At 59.0% G+C, this 20,670-nt stretch overlaps 1 protein-coding gene across 1 annotated transcript in view; it reads left to right on the top strand.

Moving 5' to 3' along the window:
• The first annotated feature begins 7,353 nt into the window (after nucleotides 1-7,353).
• ADAMTS15 (ADAM metallopeptidase with thrombospondin type 1 motif 15) overlaps nucleotides 7,354-20,670 on the top strand; it is a 20,097-nt gene continuing 6,780 nt past the window's right edge. The window contains exons 1-9 of the mRNA XM_014951819.1: nucleotides 7,354-7,512; nucleotides 8,218-8,395; nucleotides 8,511-8,741; nucleotides 8,929-9,257; nucleotides 13,634-13,766; nucleotides 14,311-14,478; nucleotides 14,907-15,190; nucleotides 16,229-16,406; nucleotides 16,522-16,703. Coding sequence (XP_014807305.1) covers nucleotides 7,354-7,512; nucleotides 8,218-8,395; nucleotides 8,511-8,741; nucleotides 8,929-9,257; nucleotides 13,634-13,766; nucleotides 14,311-14,478; nucleotides 14,907-15,190; nucleotides 16,229-16,406; nucleotides 16,522-16,703 — 1,842 coding nt within the window. The remainder of the gene's footprint in view (nucleotides 7,513-8,217; nucleotides 8,396-8,510; nucleotides 8,742-8,928; nucleotides 9,258-13,633; nucleotides 13,767-14,310; nucleotides 14,479-14,906; nucleotides 15,191-16,228; nucleotides 16,407-16,521; nucleotides 16,704-20,670) is intronic.

Raw genomic sequence — 20,670 nt, 5'->3', positions numbered from 1 at the left:
CGGGGGTCATCCAGGCGTTGGATAAATATCGGGGGCGAGGAGGGGGAAAAGGGGGTTGGGGGAAGGGGGGTCGAGCCAAGCGTTTCGCCTCGGTCCCCCGTTACGTGGAGACCTTGGTGGTGGCCGACGAGTCGATGGTGAAGTTCCACGGGGACGACCTCCAGCACTACCTGCTCACCTTGATGGCCACCGCCGCCCGGCTCTACAAGCACCCCAGCATCCGTAACCCCATCCAGATCTCCGTCGTCAAGTTCCTCCTCATCGGGCAGGACGACAAAGGGCCCAAGGTGACGGGCAACGCCGCCCTCACCCTCCGCAACTTCTGCGCCTGGCAGAAGAAGTGGAACAAGGTCAGCGACAAGCACCCCGAGTACTGGGACACCGCCATCCTCTTCACCAAGCAGGTGGGTTGCGCCAAGCGGGGACCCAATTTCCAGGAGCTCCTTGCTCCACCGTGTCTTCCTGGCCCCCCTTGCACCCCCATTTCTGGAGGACATTAGTGCCTGATCCATCCCTCCTTCCATCCCTCCTTCCATCCCTCCTTCCATCCCTCCTTCCATCCCCCCATCCATCCCCCCATCCATCCCCCATCCATCCCATTCCTCCCAAGGGACCCTCCACCCTTGGATGCCGGGGCCAGGGGAGCAGAGGTCTGCAGGGAGGAGCAGATAGGATGAGAGGAAATGGCCTCAAGTTGCACCAGGGGAGGTTTAGATGGGATATTAGGACAAATTTCTTCAAGGAAAAGCGTTATCCACCACTGGAATGGGCTGCCCAGGGAAGGGGTTCAGGCACCATCCCTGGAGGTGTTCAAAAGACGGGTCGACATGGTCCTCAAGAATATGGTTTAGTGATTTTTTTATTGCTTATTTCTTATTTATTTTTTTGGTCAGAGTTAGGTTGATGGTTGGACTAGATGATCTTTAAGGTCCCTTCCAACCTAGATGATTCTATGATTCTATGGGGTGTAGAGCAAGCCCACTTGAGCCGGTCCTTGCTGGCCTCTGGGCAGGTTTTGGCCTGGAGAAAGCCCTGCAGGTTGTCCCCACGGGCAGAAACCTGCCTCTCCATCCCCCTGCCCGCTGGCAGGAGCCTCAGCAGCTGCTCATCACCCCAAAAATGTGGGGATTCCAGCCCAGAAGAGGAGGAGGAGCTCGGCCCCACTCCCTCCCCCCCATCATCCCTGGCTGGGAACGGCTCCTGGTGCCACCTGCCAAGAAAAAACCACCACCTCTCCCCGCTTCCTCTGACTCATGGTCCTCCTGAGAACCTGGAGCTCTCCTCCCCGCGCTGGCCGCTCGGCGTGGACGCGGTTCAGGGCTGGAAGAAAAGCAGGAGAGACATGGCCAGGGCTTGGAGATGTTGTGCTGGGAGCTGGCCCCATCCCGTGGGGTGGGAGAGGGGCTCGCTTTCGGCTCCGGGGGGGTGGTTGCTCAGCCAGGATGAACTCGTCCTTCATCCCAAGAAATTGGGTGACACCCACGTGGTGACACTGCTCCAAACATGCCTCCTCTTCCCCCTGGTCCCATCTCAGCGTTGACACCCTTGCACCCCCCACCCCAATTTTTGGGACCCCACTGATGGGAGGGGAGAAGGATGAGCCCAGCTCGAAGGGGATGGTCACCAGGGATGCGTTTCATCCTTCCCCCATCCCTGCCCAGATGTCTTTGGATTAGGGAATGGGTCGGGAACTCCCCTCAAACAGCAGGGAGACCATTCCCAAAATGTCTTTCCAGGTCAAGCACTGGTGGGTGGGAAGGGTACGGCGTCCAGCTTGCTCCATCCACCCCTCGCCTGGGGTCAACGTGGGCTGGGGATGGCCAAGGAGCAGGAACGATGCTGTGAAGGACATGGGAGACCTTCTCACACCCCTTCTCCCTGTCCCCAACGTCCTCCATCTGGCTGAAAATCCCACCGGAGCAGAGGCAGGGCTGAACCCCAGGCTGCTGGAGCAGGTCCTGGTTGCTGACACCCCCTGTGGGGACCCAGCCAGCTCCATCTCTGGTGGAAACCCGGTGAGGTCACCGGAGCCGCTGGGATGGATTCGGGGATTCGGTCCCAGCCATTCGAAAGCTGCATTTTTTACACATTGCTAAACCATCCATTCCTGAAATCCCCAAGCAAGCGCCGTGCGAAGGCACGCGCACGATGGAGGAGACATCTGCCTTCCTTGAGTGCATCCATCTGTGGTCCCCTGACACCCCGGAGCTTATCTCCCTGCCAAAAAGCTCTTGCATAAGCCCCCGACTTAAATTTCATCTCAAGCCCGGGTGATAGGCAGTTTCCAGTCGCCTCAACGAGTCACTGATGAAGGGGGCTCATCCCCCTCCCGAGGTTGTGGATTTGTCTTTTGGGATTTTGGTCCTGCTCAGCTGGTGGGGGCGGATCCACCACCAACCACAGCCATGGGACCTTCACCTTCTTTCCTGAGCACTTGTTGGAGGGTCCTGCAGAGCATCCAGCCTTCAGCCACGTTCCTGCCTCATGGAAATATCCCCACACACCATGGTGAAGGGCTCTCACCCATCCTGGACCTCGCCGTCCCACCAGCAAAGGTCTGCTGAACATCTTCGGCCTGCTGGACAACCAGAGGGATGTCACACCCAGTAACATCCAGCGTGTGGAAGATGCTGGGGGGGGAATTTGGAAACCCACACTCCGTAGCTCAAAGCTCAGCTTTTTTGGGGTTGCTTTGGACACATCCGGGAAGTCTCCACAGCTGGGAGAGCGCTTAGGACTTTTGAGGAGGTGAACTGCTGCACTTGCCACAAGGATCCTCCCCGGGTGACCTGCAGAACATCTGGAGAAGTTCACAAGGGGATGGAGAAGCGCCCACGGATGAAGGGCAGGAGAGCCCTGACGGTGCACGGGGCAGGATGCTTGAACCCCTTGGTGTGGTGTGAGGAGCACCGGGCCTTCTCCCCACATTTGGGCTGGTGCTGGGAGATATTGGTGATGGTGAGGACACCGTGCAGAGGCAGAGCTGGCCCTTCACGTGCTGCTTTCCCACCTCAAACCTCTTGCCTTTCTCCCTCCTCCCCTCCGTAGCTCCATCCCTTCACCACCGCTTGCGTTGCCTTCCCGGCAAAGCTGGAGGAGATGTTTCTTGGGGGGGGTCAGGACCTCTCGTTAGAGCCCGGAGATGCTTGGAAAAGCCTTGGAAAGGGGGTTGTCCATAGCGTCGTGGCTGGGCGAGGGGGGAAGGGAAAACCCCATGAGGAGGTTGGGAGGAAGAAGTGGGTCAGTGTGTCAGTGCAGGTGTTGGGCCAGGAGCCAAGGGCTCGGCCGCGCCAGCGAGGAACCGGCAGCTCTTCAAAGAGCAGCCGGTGGCCACCTCCTCCCCGTGACGCTGGGTGGCCCCCTCCCCATCTTCACCCCTCAAACCCACCCCCCCAGTGCTGGGACCACCACAGGTTCTGGGCAAGCTGCATCCCTGGGTTGGCTCAGCGTGGGGATGGCGCTGGCTCCGGGTGGCATTTTGGGGCAGGGGACCTTGTTTTGGGGCTTACCAGCCCCGTTTGGTCATCTTATGCCCACCCAAGGTGGCCCCCCTCCCCATCTTCACCCCTCAAACCCACCCCCCAGTGCTGGGACCACCACAGGTTCTGGGCAAGCTGCATCCCTGGGTTGGCTCAGTGTGGGGTTGACACTGGCTCTGGGTGGCATTTTGGGGCAGGGGACCTTGTTTTGGGGTTTACCAGCTCCGTTTGGTCACCTTATGCCCACCCATGGTGGCCCTGCCACTGGGGATGGAGGGGTTGCCACCTGATGTCCCTGCCAAGTTGCATGGATGCGGGGTGGGCTCAGGGATGCGGTGAGGTCCTGGGTGACAAGGAAAACTGTTGAAGAGCAGAAAGATGAAGCCGGTTGGACAAGATGGGCTTTTCCACCAGACCCGAGGCATTTCCCCTCCTCGCCTCTCCAGAGACCACGGTCTCGTCTCCAGGTCTCCAGACTTTGTAGCCACGGGGGCTCCTGTTAAAGCCATCTCAGCCCTGGCCCAGGGCTCTCCGAAGTTGTCGGGACCGTTATTTACCCACGGCTCAACCTGTCCACCCGGGAATGCCTTTTTAGCTTGGAAGCCTGGCTGGAAATGTTGGCAGAACTTCTCCTGCAAGATTTCGAGCAACCCCAAGGCTTTGGCCGGGCTGAGCATGAATCACGCTTATTTATAGCAGGGGAGCGCCCGGCCGAGTCCCTGAACGTTGGGTTTTTTTTTTCTTTCTTTTCATGTGGAAAGCTGCTCCCTGGCCCCTGCACGGCCTCTCAGCCCAGCTGGGAGGATGAGGACGATGCTCCAGCCTTCGCAAGCCACCGAGAGATCCCAGGAGGGGAAGGGGGCATCCAAGGACAAGGCCGTGGTGGTTCTCCATCCTTTTTATTTGCACGAGGGACTTTGGGGCCCAAAGAAGGGCAGATCTACCTCCAACAGGATCTTTTCCATCCTCCGTCCCGGTGACATCTGTGTGGGGTCTGGCCATCCTCAAGTTGGGGGTGGTTTCTCCTTCCATCAGCTGGGCTTGGTCACTCCTCCAGGGACAGCTGCCAAGTGCCTTGGAGAGGCAGGAGCGTTTCCCTCAGCCTCAGGAACCTCTGGACCCGGTCCAGGGGCTTCTTGTTCCTGGGAAGGTGTTGAGAAATCATAGAATCATATGGGGTTGGAAGGGACCTCTGGAGATCATCTAGTCCAACCCCCCCTGCCAGAGCAGGTCCCACAGGAACATGTCCAGGTGGGGTTTGAATGTCTCCAGAGAAGGAGACTCCACCACCTCCCTGGGCAGCTTGTTCCGGTGCTCCACCACTCTCACAGTAAAGAAGTTCCTCCTCATGTTTAGGTGGAACTTCTTATGTTCATGTTTGTGCCCATTTCCTCTGGTCCTGTCCCTGGGCACCACTGAAAAAAGCCTGGCCCCATCCTCCTGACACCCACCCTTCAAGTATCTATAGGTGTTGATCAGATCCCCCCTCAGCCTTCTCTTCTCCAGACTAAAAAGACCCAAGTCCCTCAGCCTTTCCTCAGCAGAGAGATGCTCCAAGCCCCTCACCATCTTTGTGGCCCTCTGCTGTCCCCTCTCCAGCAGTTCCCTGTCCTCTGGAACTGGGGAGCCCAGAACTGGTCCCAGTGCTCCAGCTGGGGCCTCCCCAGGGCAGAGCAGAGGGGCAGGATGACCTCCCTCCACCTGCTGCTCTCCCTCTTCCTGATGCCCCCCAGGATGCCATTGGCCTTCTTGGCCACAAGGGCACAAGAAGAATGAGGTGGTTGAGAAGCGGGTCAGCTGTGAGACCAAGACCAGGTGCCTTCCCACCCGTTCCTTGAGGAACCGGAGCCAGGCTGACTCCTCTGTGCCCAAATCCTCCTCCACCCTGGTTGGAGGAGCCATTGGGGTGGGAAAAGCTGTGGCTGGAGGAACTGGAGGATGCTACTCACAAAAAGCATCCCCGGTGCCATGCAAAGACATCACTGCAGCTGGGTCCGGGTCAGGGTGAGGTTTCCTGGTGTGGTCACCATCCCTCTGGACTTCCTTCCCCTCCAGCAGCCTGAGATCATCTCCCCATGGGGTACCTGGGATGAGGAACCCCTTGCTGGGCCAAGGACTAACCCCTTGCCTCCTTGCCTCGCAGGACCTTTGTGGGGCCACCACCTGTGACACGCTGGGGATGGCGGACGTGGGCACCATGTGTGACCCCAAGCGCAGTTGCTCCGTCATCGAGGACGACGGGCTGCCCTCAGCTTTCACCACGGCCCACGAGCTGGGTAAGGACCACCACCACCCCTCCCCACCAACCCCAGCTTCTCGGGAGGGATGCCATGAGCTGGCAAAGGTTCAAAATAACCCTGGTTTCAGCCTCCGGAAGATCAGACAATAATACCCGGAATCTGGTGATGGGGGAAACTCCATGAGACAGCCCCTCCTGAGACGGGTGGGAAGGAGCTGCTGAGAAAGCAAAAAGCTTGGCTGTTGTGGGGTTTCCAGGATTTGGGAATCCGGAAATAACAGGCAGAGGGCACACCTACCACCGGAGACACTTGGGTTCCTCAGCAGGAGGGAACGGGGATGGGGGTGGTGAGCAATGAAGGCTCTTTCTCTTTTCAATTTCCCTTGTCCTTCCTTTGGGACAGCAAGTTCCCAGCATCTACATGAGCATCATCCTTCCCCTGGTGCCTCCTGGGCTCTCCATGGCCACTTCCATCCTTGGAAGGGTCTGCTCTGCTCCGTGCCTCAGTTTCCCCCCTTGCAAGAACTCCCAAGTGGGGTTACTCATGTTGCTCACCCTCTTCCTACCCTCTCCCTCCCCAGGCCACGTCTTCAACATGCCCCATGACAACGTGAAGGCCTGTGAGGAGGTCTTCGGTCGGCTGAAGACCAACCACATGATGTCTCCCACCCTCATCCAGATCGACCGTGCCAACCCCTGGTCAGCCTGCAGTGCTGCCATCATCACCGACTTCCTCGACAGCGGCCACGGTGAGCCCTCCTGTGCCCCTCACCTTCTTACCCGTGCTCCTGCCCCATGGGAGCAGGACCCATCTCTAGGGCCATCACCGGGAGAGGCTGATGGGCTGTAGAGCAGCTCTTCTCCTCGCTCTGCAAACCAAATTAGAGGGCAATAGGGATTTTGGTGGTGTTTCTGCACCAGACGAGCTTCCTTAGTGGTGGTGGGGTGTCCCTAGGTGGTGATGCTCTACCCAGCATCACCAAGAGATGGAGTCACTTGGGTCTGGGATGACCTCAAGGGCATCCCTGGGGTAACACCGGTCCTGGTTGTGCGCGTGGCTGGGATAATTCCCAGCAGACATCCCTCCCCACCCCACAGTGATGCTCCATCTCCCCACCTTGGTCCATACAACCCACCTTGAGAACCTGGTAGACCTCTTCCTTCCCCGTTCCTGCAGGAGATTGCTTGCTGGACCAGCCTGCCAAACCCATCCCGCTGCCCGAAGACCTACCGGGGACGAGCTACAGCCTGAACCAGCAGTGTGAGCTGGCCTTTGGGGTGGGCTCCAAGCCCTGCCCCTACATGCAGTACTGTGCCAAGCTCTGGTGCACGGGCAAAGCCCGGGGACAAATCGTCTGCCAGACCCGACACTTCCCCTGGGCGGACGGCACCGGCTGCGGGGAGGGTCGCTTCTGCTTGAAGGGGGCCTGCGTTGAGAGGCATAACATCAGTAAGTACAGGGTGAGTACCTGCGCCATGAAAAACCCCAAAAGACATCACCCCGAGGTGGTTTTTTTGCTGATCCCTCCACCTCCTGGTGCTGGGGACCCGGTGGTGGGGGGACAGCAATGTGAAGGGAATCATCATAGAATAGGTTGGTTGGAAAGGACCTTAAAGATGAGCCCCCCCGGGAGGATGCTGTCGCTGCTGCCGCTGTTGCTGTTGGGCGCCCCGGGGTTGAGCCTGCCTTCGGGGGGGCCCCCGGGGGACACGGAGCTTGTCACCCCCCTCCGCTTGGACCCCGATATCAACGGGCGCTCTTACTTCAGCTGGGGACCCGGTGGTGGGGGGACAGCAATGGGAAGGGAATAGATTGGTTGGAAGGGACCTGAAAATTGCCCCTTGGTTGGGGGATCTAGGGGTCCCTCGGGGAGAAGAGTATTGGGGTACCCCAGGTCTGAAGATGCGTGGAGACATCTTGGGGCTCTACTCACCTGGGCTGCACCATCATAGCATGGTTTGGGTTGGAAGGGACCTTAAAGACCATCTTTTTCCAAGGGAACTGCAAGAAGGGACACCTTCCACTAGACCAGGTTGCTCAAAGCCCCACGTGCCTGGGTACAGCAATGTGAAGGGCACCATCATAGCATGGTTTGGGTTGGAAGGGACCTTAAAGACCATCTTTTTCCCAAGATTGGAAGGGACCTTAAAGATGATCTTTTTCCCAAGGGACCTGGAAAAAGGGACACCTTCCACTAGACCAGGTTGCTCAAAGCCCCGTGAGCTTGGTTTTGAGCCCCATGAGCTTGGTTTTGAGCCCCACGTGCCTGGTTTCGAGCCCCATGCTCAAAGCCAAGAGATGGAGCTCCCTTGGGTATTGCCCGTTTCTCAAGGAAGGATGCTGCTGCTCTGCTCCATCCAGCCCCAGGGGGGTTTTGGGGGGGCAACCAGCAGAGAACTTTGCTCGTGAAGGGATGGATTGGGGTTTGGGGAGCCCCAGCTCGGGATGGAACCAGCAGTAAAGGGGATGCAGCATCTCACTTCACTATGTCCCTGCAGGTGGACGGTGGCTGGGCCAAGTGGGCGCCCTATGGACCGTGCTCGAGGACCTGTGGTGGTGGGGTCCAGCTGGCCAAGAGGGACTGCACCCACCCCGTGCCAGCCAACGGGGGCTCCTACTGCGAGGGTGTCCGTGTCAAGTACCGCTCCTGCAACCTGGACCCCTGCCCCGCTGCAGGTAAGGGGTTGGAGCCCGGCTCCTTATGGTGTGTACAACCTACAACAACCCCATAAATCCAACTCTGGAGGTCCAAGGTGGTCCCCAATCCCACGCACATCCTCGTTTCTTCCAGTGCCAGGGAAGAGCTTCCGTGAGGAGCAGTGTGAAGCTTTCAACGGCTACAGCCACAGCACCAACCGACTCACCGCCTCCGTCTCCTGGGTCCCCAAATACTCCGGCGTCTCGCCCCGAGATAAATGCAAGCTCATCTGCCGGGCTAACGGCACCGGCTACTTCTACGTGCTGGCTCCCAAGGTTGGTGAAGGACCTCCAGGGTCAGCATCTGGGCTGGAGGATGACTCCGGTGTTCCTGGAAATGAAGGCGTTTTCCTTGTCTTGGTGGGCAGCTGGTGTTAGAGGAGGTTATGGCCCACCGCCTCCAACGTCGTAGCCCCGGTCACCCCGTCGGGGTCGGAGCATCCCGTTGCGCCGTAGGCTCCGGGTTGACCCCCGGGGTCCTCCAGGCGTTGGATAAATATCGGGGGGTCGAGCCAAGCGTTTCGCCTCGGTCCCCCGTTACGTGGAGACCTTGGTGGTGGCCGACGAGTCGATGGTGAAGTTCCACGGGGACGACCTCCAGCACTACCTGCTCACCTTGATGGCCACCGCCGCCCGGCTCTACAAGCACCCCAGCATCCGTAACCCCATCCAGATCTCCGTCGTCAAGTTCCTCCTCATCGGGCAGGACGACAAAGGGCCCAAGGTGACGGGCAACGCCGCCCTCACCCTCCGCAACTTCTGCGCCTGGCAGAAGAAGTGGAACAAGGTCAGCGACAAGCACCCCGAGTACTGGGACACCGCCATCCTCTTCACCAAGCAGGTGGGTTGCGCCAAGCGGGGACCCAATTTCCAGGAGCTCCTTGCTCCACCGTGTCTTCCTGGCCCCCCTTGCACCCCCATTTCTGGAGGACATTAGTGCCTGATCCATCCCTCCTTCCATCCCTCCTTCCATCCCTCCTTCCATCCCTCCTTCCATCCCCCCATCCATCCCCCCATCCATCCCCCATCCATCCCATTCCTCCCAAGGGACCCTCCACCCTTGGATGCCGGGGCCAGGGGAGCAGAGGTCTGCAGGGAGGAGCAGATAGGATGAGAGGAAATGGCCTCAAGTTGCACCAGGGGAGGTTTAGATGGGATATTAGGACAAATTTCTTCAAGGAAAAGCGTTATCCACCACTGGAATGGGCTGCCCAGGGAAGGGGTTCAGGCACCATCCCTGGAGGTGTTCAAAAGACGGGTCGACATGGTCCTCAAGAATATGGTTTAGTGATTTTTTTATTGCTTATTTCTTATTTATTTTTTTGGTCAGAGTTAGGTTGATGGTTGGACTAGATGATCTTTAAGGTCCCTTCCAACCTAGATGATTCTATGATTCTATGGGGTGTAGAGCAAGCCCACTTGAGCCGGTCCTTGCTGGCCTCTGGGCAGGTTTTGGCCTGGAGAAAGCCCTGCAGGTTGTCCCCACGGGCAGAAACCTGCCTCTCCATCCCCCTGCCCGCTGGCAGGAGCCTCAGCAGCTGCTCATCACCCCAAAAATGTGGGGATTCCAGCCCAGAAGAGGAGGAGGAGCTCGGCCCCACTCCCTCCCCCCCATCATCCCTGGCTGGGAACGGCTCCTGGTGCCACCTGCCAAGAAAAAACCACCACCTCTCCCCGCTTCCTCTGACTCATGGTCCTCCTGAGAACCTGGAGCTCTCCTCCCCGCGCTGGCCGCTCGGCGTGGACGCGGTTCAGGGCTGGAAGAAAAGCAGGAGAGACATGGCCAGGGCTTGGAGATGTTGTGCTGGGAGCTGGCCCCATCCCGTGGGGTGGGAGAGGGGCTCGCTTTCGGCTCCGGGGGGGTGGTTGCTCAGCCAGGATGAACTCGTCCTTCATCCCAAGAAATTGGGTGACACCCACGTGGTGACACTGCTCCAAACATGCCTCCTCTTCCCCCTGGTCCCATCTCAGCGTTGACACCCTTGCACCCCCCACCCCAATTTTTGGGACCCCACTGATGGGAGGGGAGAAGGATGAGCCCAGCTCGAAGGGGATGGTCACCAGGGATGCGTTTCATCCTTCCCCCATCCCTGCCCAGATGTCTTTGGATTAGGGAATGGGTCGGGAACTCCCCTCAAACAGCAGGGAGACCATTCCCAAAATGTCTTTCCAGGTCAAGCACTGGTGGGTGGGAAGGGTACGGCGTCCAGCTTGCTCCATCCACCCCTCGCCTGGGGTCAACGTGGGCTGGGGATGGCCAAGGAGCAGGAACGATGCTGTGAAGGACATGGGAGACCTTCTCACACCCCTTCTCCCTGTCCCCAACGTCCTCCATCTGGCTGAAAATCCCACCGGAGCAGAGGCAGGGCTGAACCCCAGGCTGCTGGAGCAGGTCCTGGTTGCTGACACCCCCTGTGGGGACCCAGCCAGCTCCATCTCTGGTGGAAACCCGGTGAGGTCACCGGAGCCGCTGGGATGGATTCGGGGATTCGGTCCCAGCCATTCGAAAGCTGCATTTTTTACACATTGCTAAACCATCCATTCCTGAAATCCCCAAGCAAGCGCCGTGCGAAGGCACGCGCACGATGGAGGAGACATCTGCCTTCCTTGAGTGCATCCATCTGTGGTCCCCTGACACCCCGGAGCTTATCTCCCTGCCAAAAAGCTCTTGCATAAGCCCCCGACTTAAATTTCATCTCAAGCCCGGGTGATAGGCAGTTTCCAGTCGCCTCAACGAGTCACTGATGAAGGGGGCTCATCCCCCTCCCGAGGTTGTGGATTTGTCTTTTGGGATTTTGGTCCTGCTCAGCTGGTGGGGGCGGATCCACCACCAACCACAGCCATGGGACCTTCACCTTCTTTCCTGAGCACTTGTTGGAGGGTCCTGCAGAGCATCCAGCCTTCAGCCACGTTCCTGCCTCATGGAAATATCCCCACACACCATGGTGAAGGGCTCTCACCCATCCTGGACTTCGCCGTCCCACCAGTAAAGGTCTGCTGAACATCTTCGGCCTGCTGGACAACCAGAGGGATGTCACACCCAGTAACATCCAGCGTGTGGAAGATGCTGGGGGGGGAATTTGGAAACCCACACTCCGTAGCTCAAAGCTCAGCTTTTTTGGGGTTGCTTTGGACACATCCGGGAAGTCTCCACAGCTGGGAGAGCGCTTAGGACTTTTGAGGAGGTGAACTGCTGCACTTGCCACAAGGATCCTCCCCGGGTGACCTGCAGAACATCTGGAGAAGTTCACAAGGGGATGGAGAAGCGCCCACGGATGAAGGGCAGGAGAGCCCTGACGGTGCACGGGGCAGGATGCTTGAACCCCTTGGCGTGGTGTGAGGAGCACCGGGCCTTCTCCCCACATTTGGGCTGGTGCTGGGAGATATTGGTGATGGTGAGGACACCGTGCAGAGGCAGAGCTGGCCCTTCACGTGCTGCTTTCCCACCTCAAACCTCTTGCCTTTCTCCCTCCTCCCCTCCGTAGCTCCATCCCTTCACCACCGCTTGCGTTGCCTTCCCGGCAAAGCTGGAGGAGATGTTTCTTGGGGGGGTCAGGACCTCTCGTTAGAGCCCGGAGATGCTTGGAAAGGCCTTGGAAAGGGGGCTGTCCATAGCCTTGTGGCTGGGCGAGGGGGGAAGGGAAAACCCCATGAGGAGGTTGGGAGGAAGAAGTGGGTCAGTGTGTCAGTGCAGGTGTTGGGCCAGGAGCCAAGGGCTCGGCCGCGCCAGCGAGGAACCGGCAGCTCTTCAAAGGGCAGCCGGTGGCCACCTCCTCCCCGTGACGCTGGGTGGCCCCCTCCCCATCTTCACCCCTCAAACCCACCCCCCCAGTGCTGGGACCACCACAGGTTCTGGGCAAGCTGCATCCCTGGGTTGGCTCAGCGTGGGGATGGCGCTGGCTCCGGGTGGCATTTTGGGGCAGGGGACCTTGTTTTGGGGCTTACCAGCCCCGTTTGGTCATCTTATGCCCACCCAAGGTGGCCCCCCTCCCCATCTTCACCCCTCAAACCAACCCCCCCAGCACTGGGACCACCACAGGTTCTGGGCAAGCTGCATCCCTGGGTTGGCTCAGCGTGGGGATGACAGTGACTCCGGGTGGCATTTTGGGGCAGGGGACCTTGTTTTGGGGCTTGCCAGCCCCGTTTGGTCATCTTATGCCCACCCAAGGTGGCCCCCCTCCCCATCTTCACCCCTCAAACCAACCCCCCCAGCACTGGGACCACCACAGGTTCTGGGCAAGCTGCATCCCTGGGTTGGCTCAGCGTGGGGATGACAGTGACTCCGGGTGGCATTTTGGGGCAGGGGACCTTGTTTTGGGGCTTACCAGCCCCGTTTGGTCATCTTATGCCCACCCAAGGTGGCCCCCCTCCCCATCTTCACCCCTCAAACCCACCCCCCAGTGCTGGGACCACCACAGGTTCTGGGCAAGCTGCATCCCTGGGTTGGCTCAGCGTGGGGATGGCGCTGGCGTCCTGTCCCTGGGCACCACTGAAAAAAGCCTGGCCCCATCCTCCTGACACCCACCCTTCAAGTATCTATAGGTGTTGATCAGATCCCCCCTCAGCCTTCTCTTCTCCAGACTAAAAAGACCCAAGTCCCTCAGCCTTTCCTCAGCAGAGAGATGCTCCAAGCCCCTCACCATCTTTGTGGCCCTCTGCTGTCCCCTCTCCAGCAGTTCCCTGTCCTCTGGAACTGGGGAGCCCAGAACTGGTCCCAGTGCTCCAGCTGGGGCCTCCCCAGGGCAGAGCAGAGGGGCAGGATGACCTCCCTCCACCTGCTGCTCTCCCTCTTCCTGATGCCCCCCAGGATGCCATTGGCCTTCTTGGCCACAAGGGCACAAGAAGAATGAGGTGGTTGAGAAGCGGGTCAGCTGTGAGACCAAGACCAGGTGCCTTCCCACCCGTTCCTTGAGGAACCGGAGCCAGGCTGACTCCTCTGTGCCCAAATCCTCCTCCACCCTGGTTGGAGGAGCCATTGGGGTGGGAAAAGCTGTGGCTGGAGGAACTGGAGGATGCTACTCACAAAAAGCATCCCCGGTGCCATGCAAAGACATCACTGCAGCTGGGTCCGGGTCAGGGTGAGGTTTCCTGGTGTGGTCACCATCCCTCTGGACTTCCTTCCCCTCCAGCAGCCTGAGATCATCTCCCCATGGGGTACCTGGGATGAGGAACCCCTTGCTGGGCCAAGGACTAACCCCTTGCCTCCTTGCCTCGCAGGACCTTTGTGGGGCCACCACCTGTGACACGCTGGGGATGGCGGACGTGGGCACCATGTGTGACCCCAAGCGCAGTTGCTCCGTCATCGAGGACGACGGGCTGCCCTCAGCTTTCACCACGGCCCACGAGCTGGGTAAGGACCACCACCACCCCTCCCCACCAACCCCAGCTTCTCGGGAGGGATGCCATGAGCTGGCAAAGGTTCAAAATAACCCTGGTTTCAGCCTCCGGAAGATCAGACAATAATACCCGGAATCTGGTGATGGGGGAAACTCCATGAGACAGCCCCTCCTGAGACGGGTGGGAAGGAGCTGCTGAGAAAGCAAAAAGCTTGGCTGTTGTGGGGTTTCCAGGATTTGGGAATCCGGAAATAACAGGCAGAGGGCACACCTACCACCGGAGACACTTGGGTTCCTCAGCAGGAGGGAACGGGGATGGGGGTGGTGAGCAATGAAGGCTCTTTCTCTTTTCAATTTCCCTTGTCCTTCCTTTGGGACAGCAAGTTCCCAGCATCTACATGAGCATCATCCTTCCCCTGGTGCCTCCTGGGCTCTCCATGGCCACTTCCATCCTTGGAAGGGTCTGCTCTGCTCCGTGCCTCAGTTTCCCCCCTTGCAAGAACTCCCAAGTGGGGTTACTCATGTTGCTCACCCTCTTCCTACCCTCTCCCTCCCCAGGCCACGTCTTCAACATGCCCCATGACAACGTGAAGGCCTGTGAGGAGGTCTTCGGTCGGCTGAAGACCAACCACATGATGTCTCCCACCCTCATCCAGATCGACCGTGCCAACCCCTGGTCAGCCTGCAGTGCTGCCATCATCACTGACTTCCTCGACAGCGGCCACGGTGAGCCCTCCTGTGCCCCTCACCTTCTTACCCGTGCTCCTGCCCCATGGGAGCAGGACCCATCTCTAGGGCCATCACCGGGAGAGGCTGATGGGCTGTAGAGCAGCTCTTCTCCTCGCTCTGCAAACCAAATTAGAGGGCAATAGGGATTTTGGTGGTGTTTCTGCACCAGACGAGCTTCCTTAGTGGTGGTGGGGTGTCCCCAGGTGGTGATGCTCTACCCAGCATCACCAAGAGATGGAGTCACTTGGGTCTGGGATGACCTCAAGGGCATCCCTGGGGTAACACCGGTCCTGGTTGTGCGCGTGGCTGGGATAATTCCCAGCAGACATCCCTCCCCACCCCACAGTGATGCTCCATCTCCCCACCTTGGTCCATACAACCCACCTTGAGAACCTGGTAGACCTCTTCCTTCCCCGTTCCTGCAGGAGATTGCTTGCTGGACCAGCCTGCCAAACCCATCCCGCTGCCCGAAGACCTACCGGGGACGAGCTACAGCCTGAACCAGCAGTGTGAGCTGGCCTTTGGGGTGGGCTCCAAGCCCTGCCCCTACATGCAGTACTGTGCCAAGCTCTGGTGCACGGGCAAAGCCCGGGGACAAATCGTCTGCCAGACCCGACACTTCCCCTGGGCGGACGGCACCGGCTGCGGGGAGGGTCGCTTCTGCTTGAAGGGGGCCTGCGTTGAGAGGCATAACATCAGTAAGTACAGGGTGAGTACCTGCGCCATGAAAAACCCCAAAAGACATCACCCCGAGGTGGTTTTTTTGCTGATCCCTCCACCTCCTGGTGCTGGGGACCCGGTGGTGGGGGGACAGCAATGTGAAGGGAATCATCATAGAATAGGTTGGTTGGAAAGGACCTTAAAGATGAGCTTTTTCCAAGGGAACTGCAAGAAGGGACACCTTCCACTAGACCAGGTTGCTCAAAGCCCCACGTGCCTGGGTACAGCGACGTGAAGGGCACCATCATAGAATGGTTTGGGTTGGAAGGGACCTTAAAGACCATCTTTTTCCAAGGGAACTGCAAGAAGGGACACCTTCCACTAGACCAGGTTGCTCAAAGCCCCACGTGCCTGGGTACAGCAACGTGAAGGGCACCATCATAGCATGGTTTGGGTTGGAAGGGACCTTAAAGATCATCTTTTTCCAAGGGAACTGCAAGAAGGGACACCTTCCACTAGACCAGGTTGCTCAAAGCCCCACGTGCCTGGGTACAGCAACGTGAAGGGCACCATCATAGCATGGTTTGGGTTGGAAGGGACCTTAAAGATCATCTTTTTCCAAGGGAACTGCAAGAAGGGACACCTTCCACTAGACCAGGTTGCTCAAAGCCCCACGTGCCTGGGTACAGCAACGTGAAGGGCACCATCATAGCATGGTTTGGGTTGGAAGGGACCTTAAAGATCATCTTTTTCCAAGGGAACTGCAAGAAGGGACACCTTCCACTAGACCAGGTTGCTCAAAGCCCCGTGAGCTTGGTTTTGAGCCCCATGAGCTGGGTTTTGAGCCCCACATGCCTGGTTTCGACCCCCATGCTCAAAGCCAAGAGATGGAGCTCCCTTGGGTATTGCCCGTTTCTCAAGGAAGGATGCTGCTGCTCTGCTCCATCCAGCCCCAGGGGGATTTTGAGGGGGCAACCAGCAGAGAACTTTGCTCGTGAAGGGATGGATTGGGGTTTGGGGAGCCCCAGCTCGGGATGGAACCAGCAGTAAAGGGGATGCAGCATCTCACTTCACTATGTCCCTGCAGGTGGACGGTGGCTGGGCCAAGTGGGCGCCCTATGGACCGTGCTCGAGGACCTGTGGTGGTGGGGTCCAGCTGGCCAAGAGAGACTGCACCCACCCCGTGCCAGCCAACGGGGGCTCCTACTGCGAGGGTGTCCGTGTCAAGTACCGCTCCTGCAACCTGGACCCCTGCCCCGCTGCAGGTAAGGGGTTGGAGCCCGGCTCCTTATGGTGTGTACAACCTACAACAACCCCATAAATCCAACTCTGGAGGTCCAAGGTGGTCCCCAATCCCACGCACATCCTCGTTTCTTCCAGTGCCAGGGAAGAGCTTCCGTGAGGAGCAGTGTGAAGCTTTCAACGGCTACAGCCACAGCACCAACCGACTCACCGCCTCCGTCTCCTGGGTCCCCAAATACTCCGGCGTCTCGCCCCGAGATAAATGCAAGCTCATCTGCCGGGCTAACGGCACCGGCTACTTCTACGTGCTGGCTCCCAAGGTTGGTGAAGGACCTCCAGGGTACAGCATCTGGGCTGGAGGATGACTCCGGTGTTCCTGGAAATGAAGGCGTTTTCCTTGTCTTGGTGGGCAGCTGGTGTTAGAGGAGGTTATGGAGGAGGAGAATCCACCAGGCTGGTAGGACTTAGCACGGATGCATCTGTTTATTTATCTCAGGGCTGGAGTTGGTCCATGGAGGGTCTTCCTCCAGGTTTGTGAAGGTGCCTCTAGGACATGCCCCCGAGTACTGGGACACCGCCATCCTCTTCACCAAGCAGGTGGGTTGCGCCAAGCGGGGACCCAATTTCCAGGAGCTCCTTGCTCCACCGTGTCTTCCTGGCCCCCCTTGCACCCCCATTTCTGGAGGACATTAGTGCCTGATCCATCCCTCCTTCCATCCCTCCTTCCATCCCTCCTTCCATCCCTCCTTCCATCCCCCCATCCATCCCCCCATCCATCCCCCATCCATCCCATTCCTCCCAAGGGACCCTCCACCCTTGGATGCCGGGGCCAGGGGAGCAGAGGTCTGCAGGGAGGAGCAGATAGGATGAGAGGAAATGGCCTCAAGTTGCACCAGGGGAGGTTTAGATGGGATATTAGGACAAATTTCTTCAAGGAAAAGCGTTATCCACCACTGGAATGGGCTGCCCAGGGAAGGGGTTCAGGCACCATCCCTGGAGGTGTTCAAAAGACGGGTCGACATGGTCCTCAAGAATATGGTTTAGTGATTTTTTTATTGCTTATTTCTTATTTATTTTTTTGGTCAGAGTTAGGTTGATGGTTGGACTAGATGATCTTTAAGGTCCCTTCCAACCTAGATGATTCTATGATTCTATGGGGTGTAGAGCAAGCCCACTTGAGCCGGTCCTTGCTGGCCTCTGGGCAGGTTTTGGCCTGGAGAAAGCCCTGCAGGTTGTCCCCACGGGCAGAAACCTGCCTCTCCATCCCCCTGCCCGCTGGCAGGAGCCTCAGCAGCTGCTCATCACCCCAAAAATGTGGGGATTCCAGCCCAGAAGAGGAGGAGGAGCTCGGCCCCACTCCCTCCCCCCCATCATCCCTGGCTGGGAACGGCTCCTGGTGCCACCTGCCAAGAAAAAACCACCACCTCTCCCCGCTTCCTCTGACTCATGGTCCTCCTGAGAACCTGGAGCTCTCCTCCCCGCGCTGGCCGCTCGGCGTGGACGCGGTTCAGGGCTGGAAGAAAAGCAGGAGAGACATGGCCAGGGCTTGGAGATGTTGTGCTGGGAGCTGGCCCCATCCCGTGGGGTGGGAGAGGGGCTCGCTTTCGGCTCCGGGGGGGTGGTTGCTCAGCCAGGATGAACTCGTCCTTCATCCCAAGAAATTGGGTGACACCCACGTGGTGACACTGCTCCAAACATGCCTCCTCTTCCCCCTGGTCCCATCTCAGCGTTGACACCCTTGCACCCCCCACCCCAATTTTTGGGACCCCACTGATGGGAGGGGAGAAGGATGAGCCCAGCTCGAAGGGGATGGTCACCAGGGATGCGTTTCATCCTTCCCCCATCCCTGCCCAGATGTCTTTGGATTAGGGAATGGGTCGGGAACTCCCCTCAAACAGCAGGGAGACCATTCCCAAAATGTCTTTCCAGGTCAAGCACTGGTGGGTGGGAAGGGTACGGCGTCCAGCTTGCTCCATCCACCCCTCGCCTGGGGTCAACGTGGGCTGGGGATGGCCAAGGAGCAGGAACGATGCTGTGAAGGACATGGGAGACCTTCTCACACCCCTTCTCCCTGTCCCCAACGTCCTCCATCTGGCTGAAAATCCCACCGGAGCAGAGGCAGGGCTGAACCCCAGGCTGCTGGAGCAGGTCCTGGTTGCTGACACCCCCTGTGGGGACCCAGCCAGCTCCATCTCTGGTGGAAACCCGGTGAGGTCACCGGAGCCGCTGGGATGGATTCGGGGATTCGGTCCCAGCCATTCGAAAGCTGCATTTTTTACACATTGCTAAACCATCCATTCCTGAAATCCCCAAGCAAGCGCCGTGCGAAGGCACGCGCACGATGGAGGAGACATCTGCCTTCCTTGAGTGCATCCATCTGTGGTCCCCTGACACCCCGGAGCTTATCTCCCTGCCAAAAAGCTCTTGCATAAGCCCCCGACTTAAATTTCATCTCAAGCCCGGGTGATAGGCAGTTTCCAGTCGCCTCAACGAGTCACTGATGAAGGGGGCTCATCCCCCTCCCGAGGTTGTGGATTTGTCTTTTGGGATTTTGGTCCTGCTCAGCTGGTGGGGGCGGATCCACCACCAACCACAGCCATGGGACCTTCACCTTCTTTCCTGAGCACTTGTTGGAGGGTCCTGCAGAGCATCCAGCCTTCAGCCACGTTCCTGCCTCATGGAAATATCCCCACACACCATGGTGAAGGGCTCTCACCCATCCTGGACTTCGCCGTCCCACCAGTAAAGGTCTGCTGAACATCTTCGGCCTGCTGGACAACCAGAGGGATGTCACACCCAGTAACATCCAGCGTGTGGAAGATGCTGGGGGGGGAATTTGGAAACCCACACTCCGTAGCTCAAAGCTCAGCTTTTTTGGGGTTGCTTTGGACACATCCGGGAAGTCTCCACAGCTGGGAGAGCGCTTAGGACTTTTGAGGAGGTGAACTGCTGCACTTGCCACAAGGATCCTCCCCGGGTGACCTGCAGAACATCTGGAGAAGTTCACAAGGGGATGGAGAAGCGCCCACGGATGAAGGGCAGGAGAGCCCTGACGGTGCACGGGGCAGGATGCTTGAACCCCTTGGCGTGGTGTGAGGAGCACCGGGCCTTCTCCCCACATTTGGGCTGGTGCTGGGAGATATTGGTGATGGTGAGGACACCGTGCAGAGGCAGAGCTGGCCCTTCACGTGCTGCTTTCCCACCTCAAACCTCTTGCCTTTCTCCCTCCTCCCCTCCGTAGCTCCATCCCTTCACCACCGCTTGCGTTGCCTTCCCGGCAAAGCTGGAGGAGATGTTTCTTGGGGGGGTCAGGACCTCTCGTTAGAGCCCGGAGATGCTTGGAAAGGCCTTGGAAAGGGGGCTGTCCATAGCCTTGTGGCTGGGCGAGGGGGGAAGGGAAAACCCCATGAGGAGGTTGGGAGGAAGAAGTGGGTCAGTGTGTCAGTGCAGGTGTTGGGCCAGGAGCCAAGGGCTCGGCCGCGCCAGCGAGGAACCGGCAGCTCTTCAAAGGGCAGCCGGTGGCCACCTCCTCCCCGTGACGCTGGGTGGCCCCCTCCCCATCTTCACCCCTCAAACCCACCCCCCCAGTGCTGGGACCACCACAGGTTCTGGGCAAGCTGCATCCCTGGGTTGGCTCAGCGTGGGGATGGCGCTGGCTCCGGGTGGCATTTTGGGGCAGGGGACCTTGTTTTGGGGCTTACCAGCCCCGTTTGGTCATCTTATGCCCACCCAAGGTGGCCCCCCTCCCCATCTTCACCCCTCAAACCAACCCCCCCAGCACTGGGACCACCACAGGTTCTGGGCAAGCTGCATCCCTGGGTTGGCTCAGCGTGGGGATGACAGTGACTCCGGGTGGCATTTTGGGGCAGGGGACCTTGTTTTGGGGCTTGCCAGCCCCGTTTGGTCATCTTATGCCCACCCAAGGTGGCCCCCCTCCCCATCTTCACCCCTCAAACCAACCCCCCCAGCACTGGGACCACCACAGGTTCTGGGCAAGCTGCATCCCTGGGTTGGCTCAGCGTGGGGATGACAGTGACTCCGGGTGGCATTTTGGGGCAGGGGACCTTGTTTTGGGGCTTACCAGCCCCGTTTGGTCATCTTATGCCCACCCAAGGTGGCCCCCCTCCCCATCTTCACCCCTCAAACCCACCCCCCAGTGCTGGGACCACCACAGGTTCTGGGCAAGCTGCATCCCTGGGTTGGCTCAGCGTGGGGATGGCGCTGGCTCCGGGTGGCATTTTGGGGCAGGGGACCTTGTTTTGGGGCTTACCAGCCCCGTTGGGTCAC

Source organism: Calidris pugnax, unplaced genomic scaffold (genome assembly GCF_001431845.1).
Source record: "Calidris pugnax isolate Ruff unplaced genomic scaffold, ASM143184v1 scaffold145, whole genome shotgun sequence".
NCBI classification, from domain to species: domain Eukaryota; kingdom Metazoa; phylum Chordata; class Aves; order Charadriiformes; family Scolopacidae; genus Calidris; species Calidris pugnax.
Note: the sequence above shows the minus strand (reverse complement) of the source record. Positions and strands in the feature narration are given on the sequence as shown.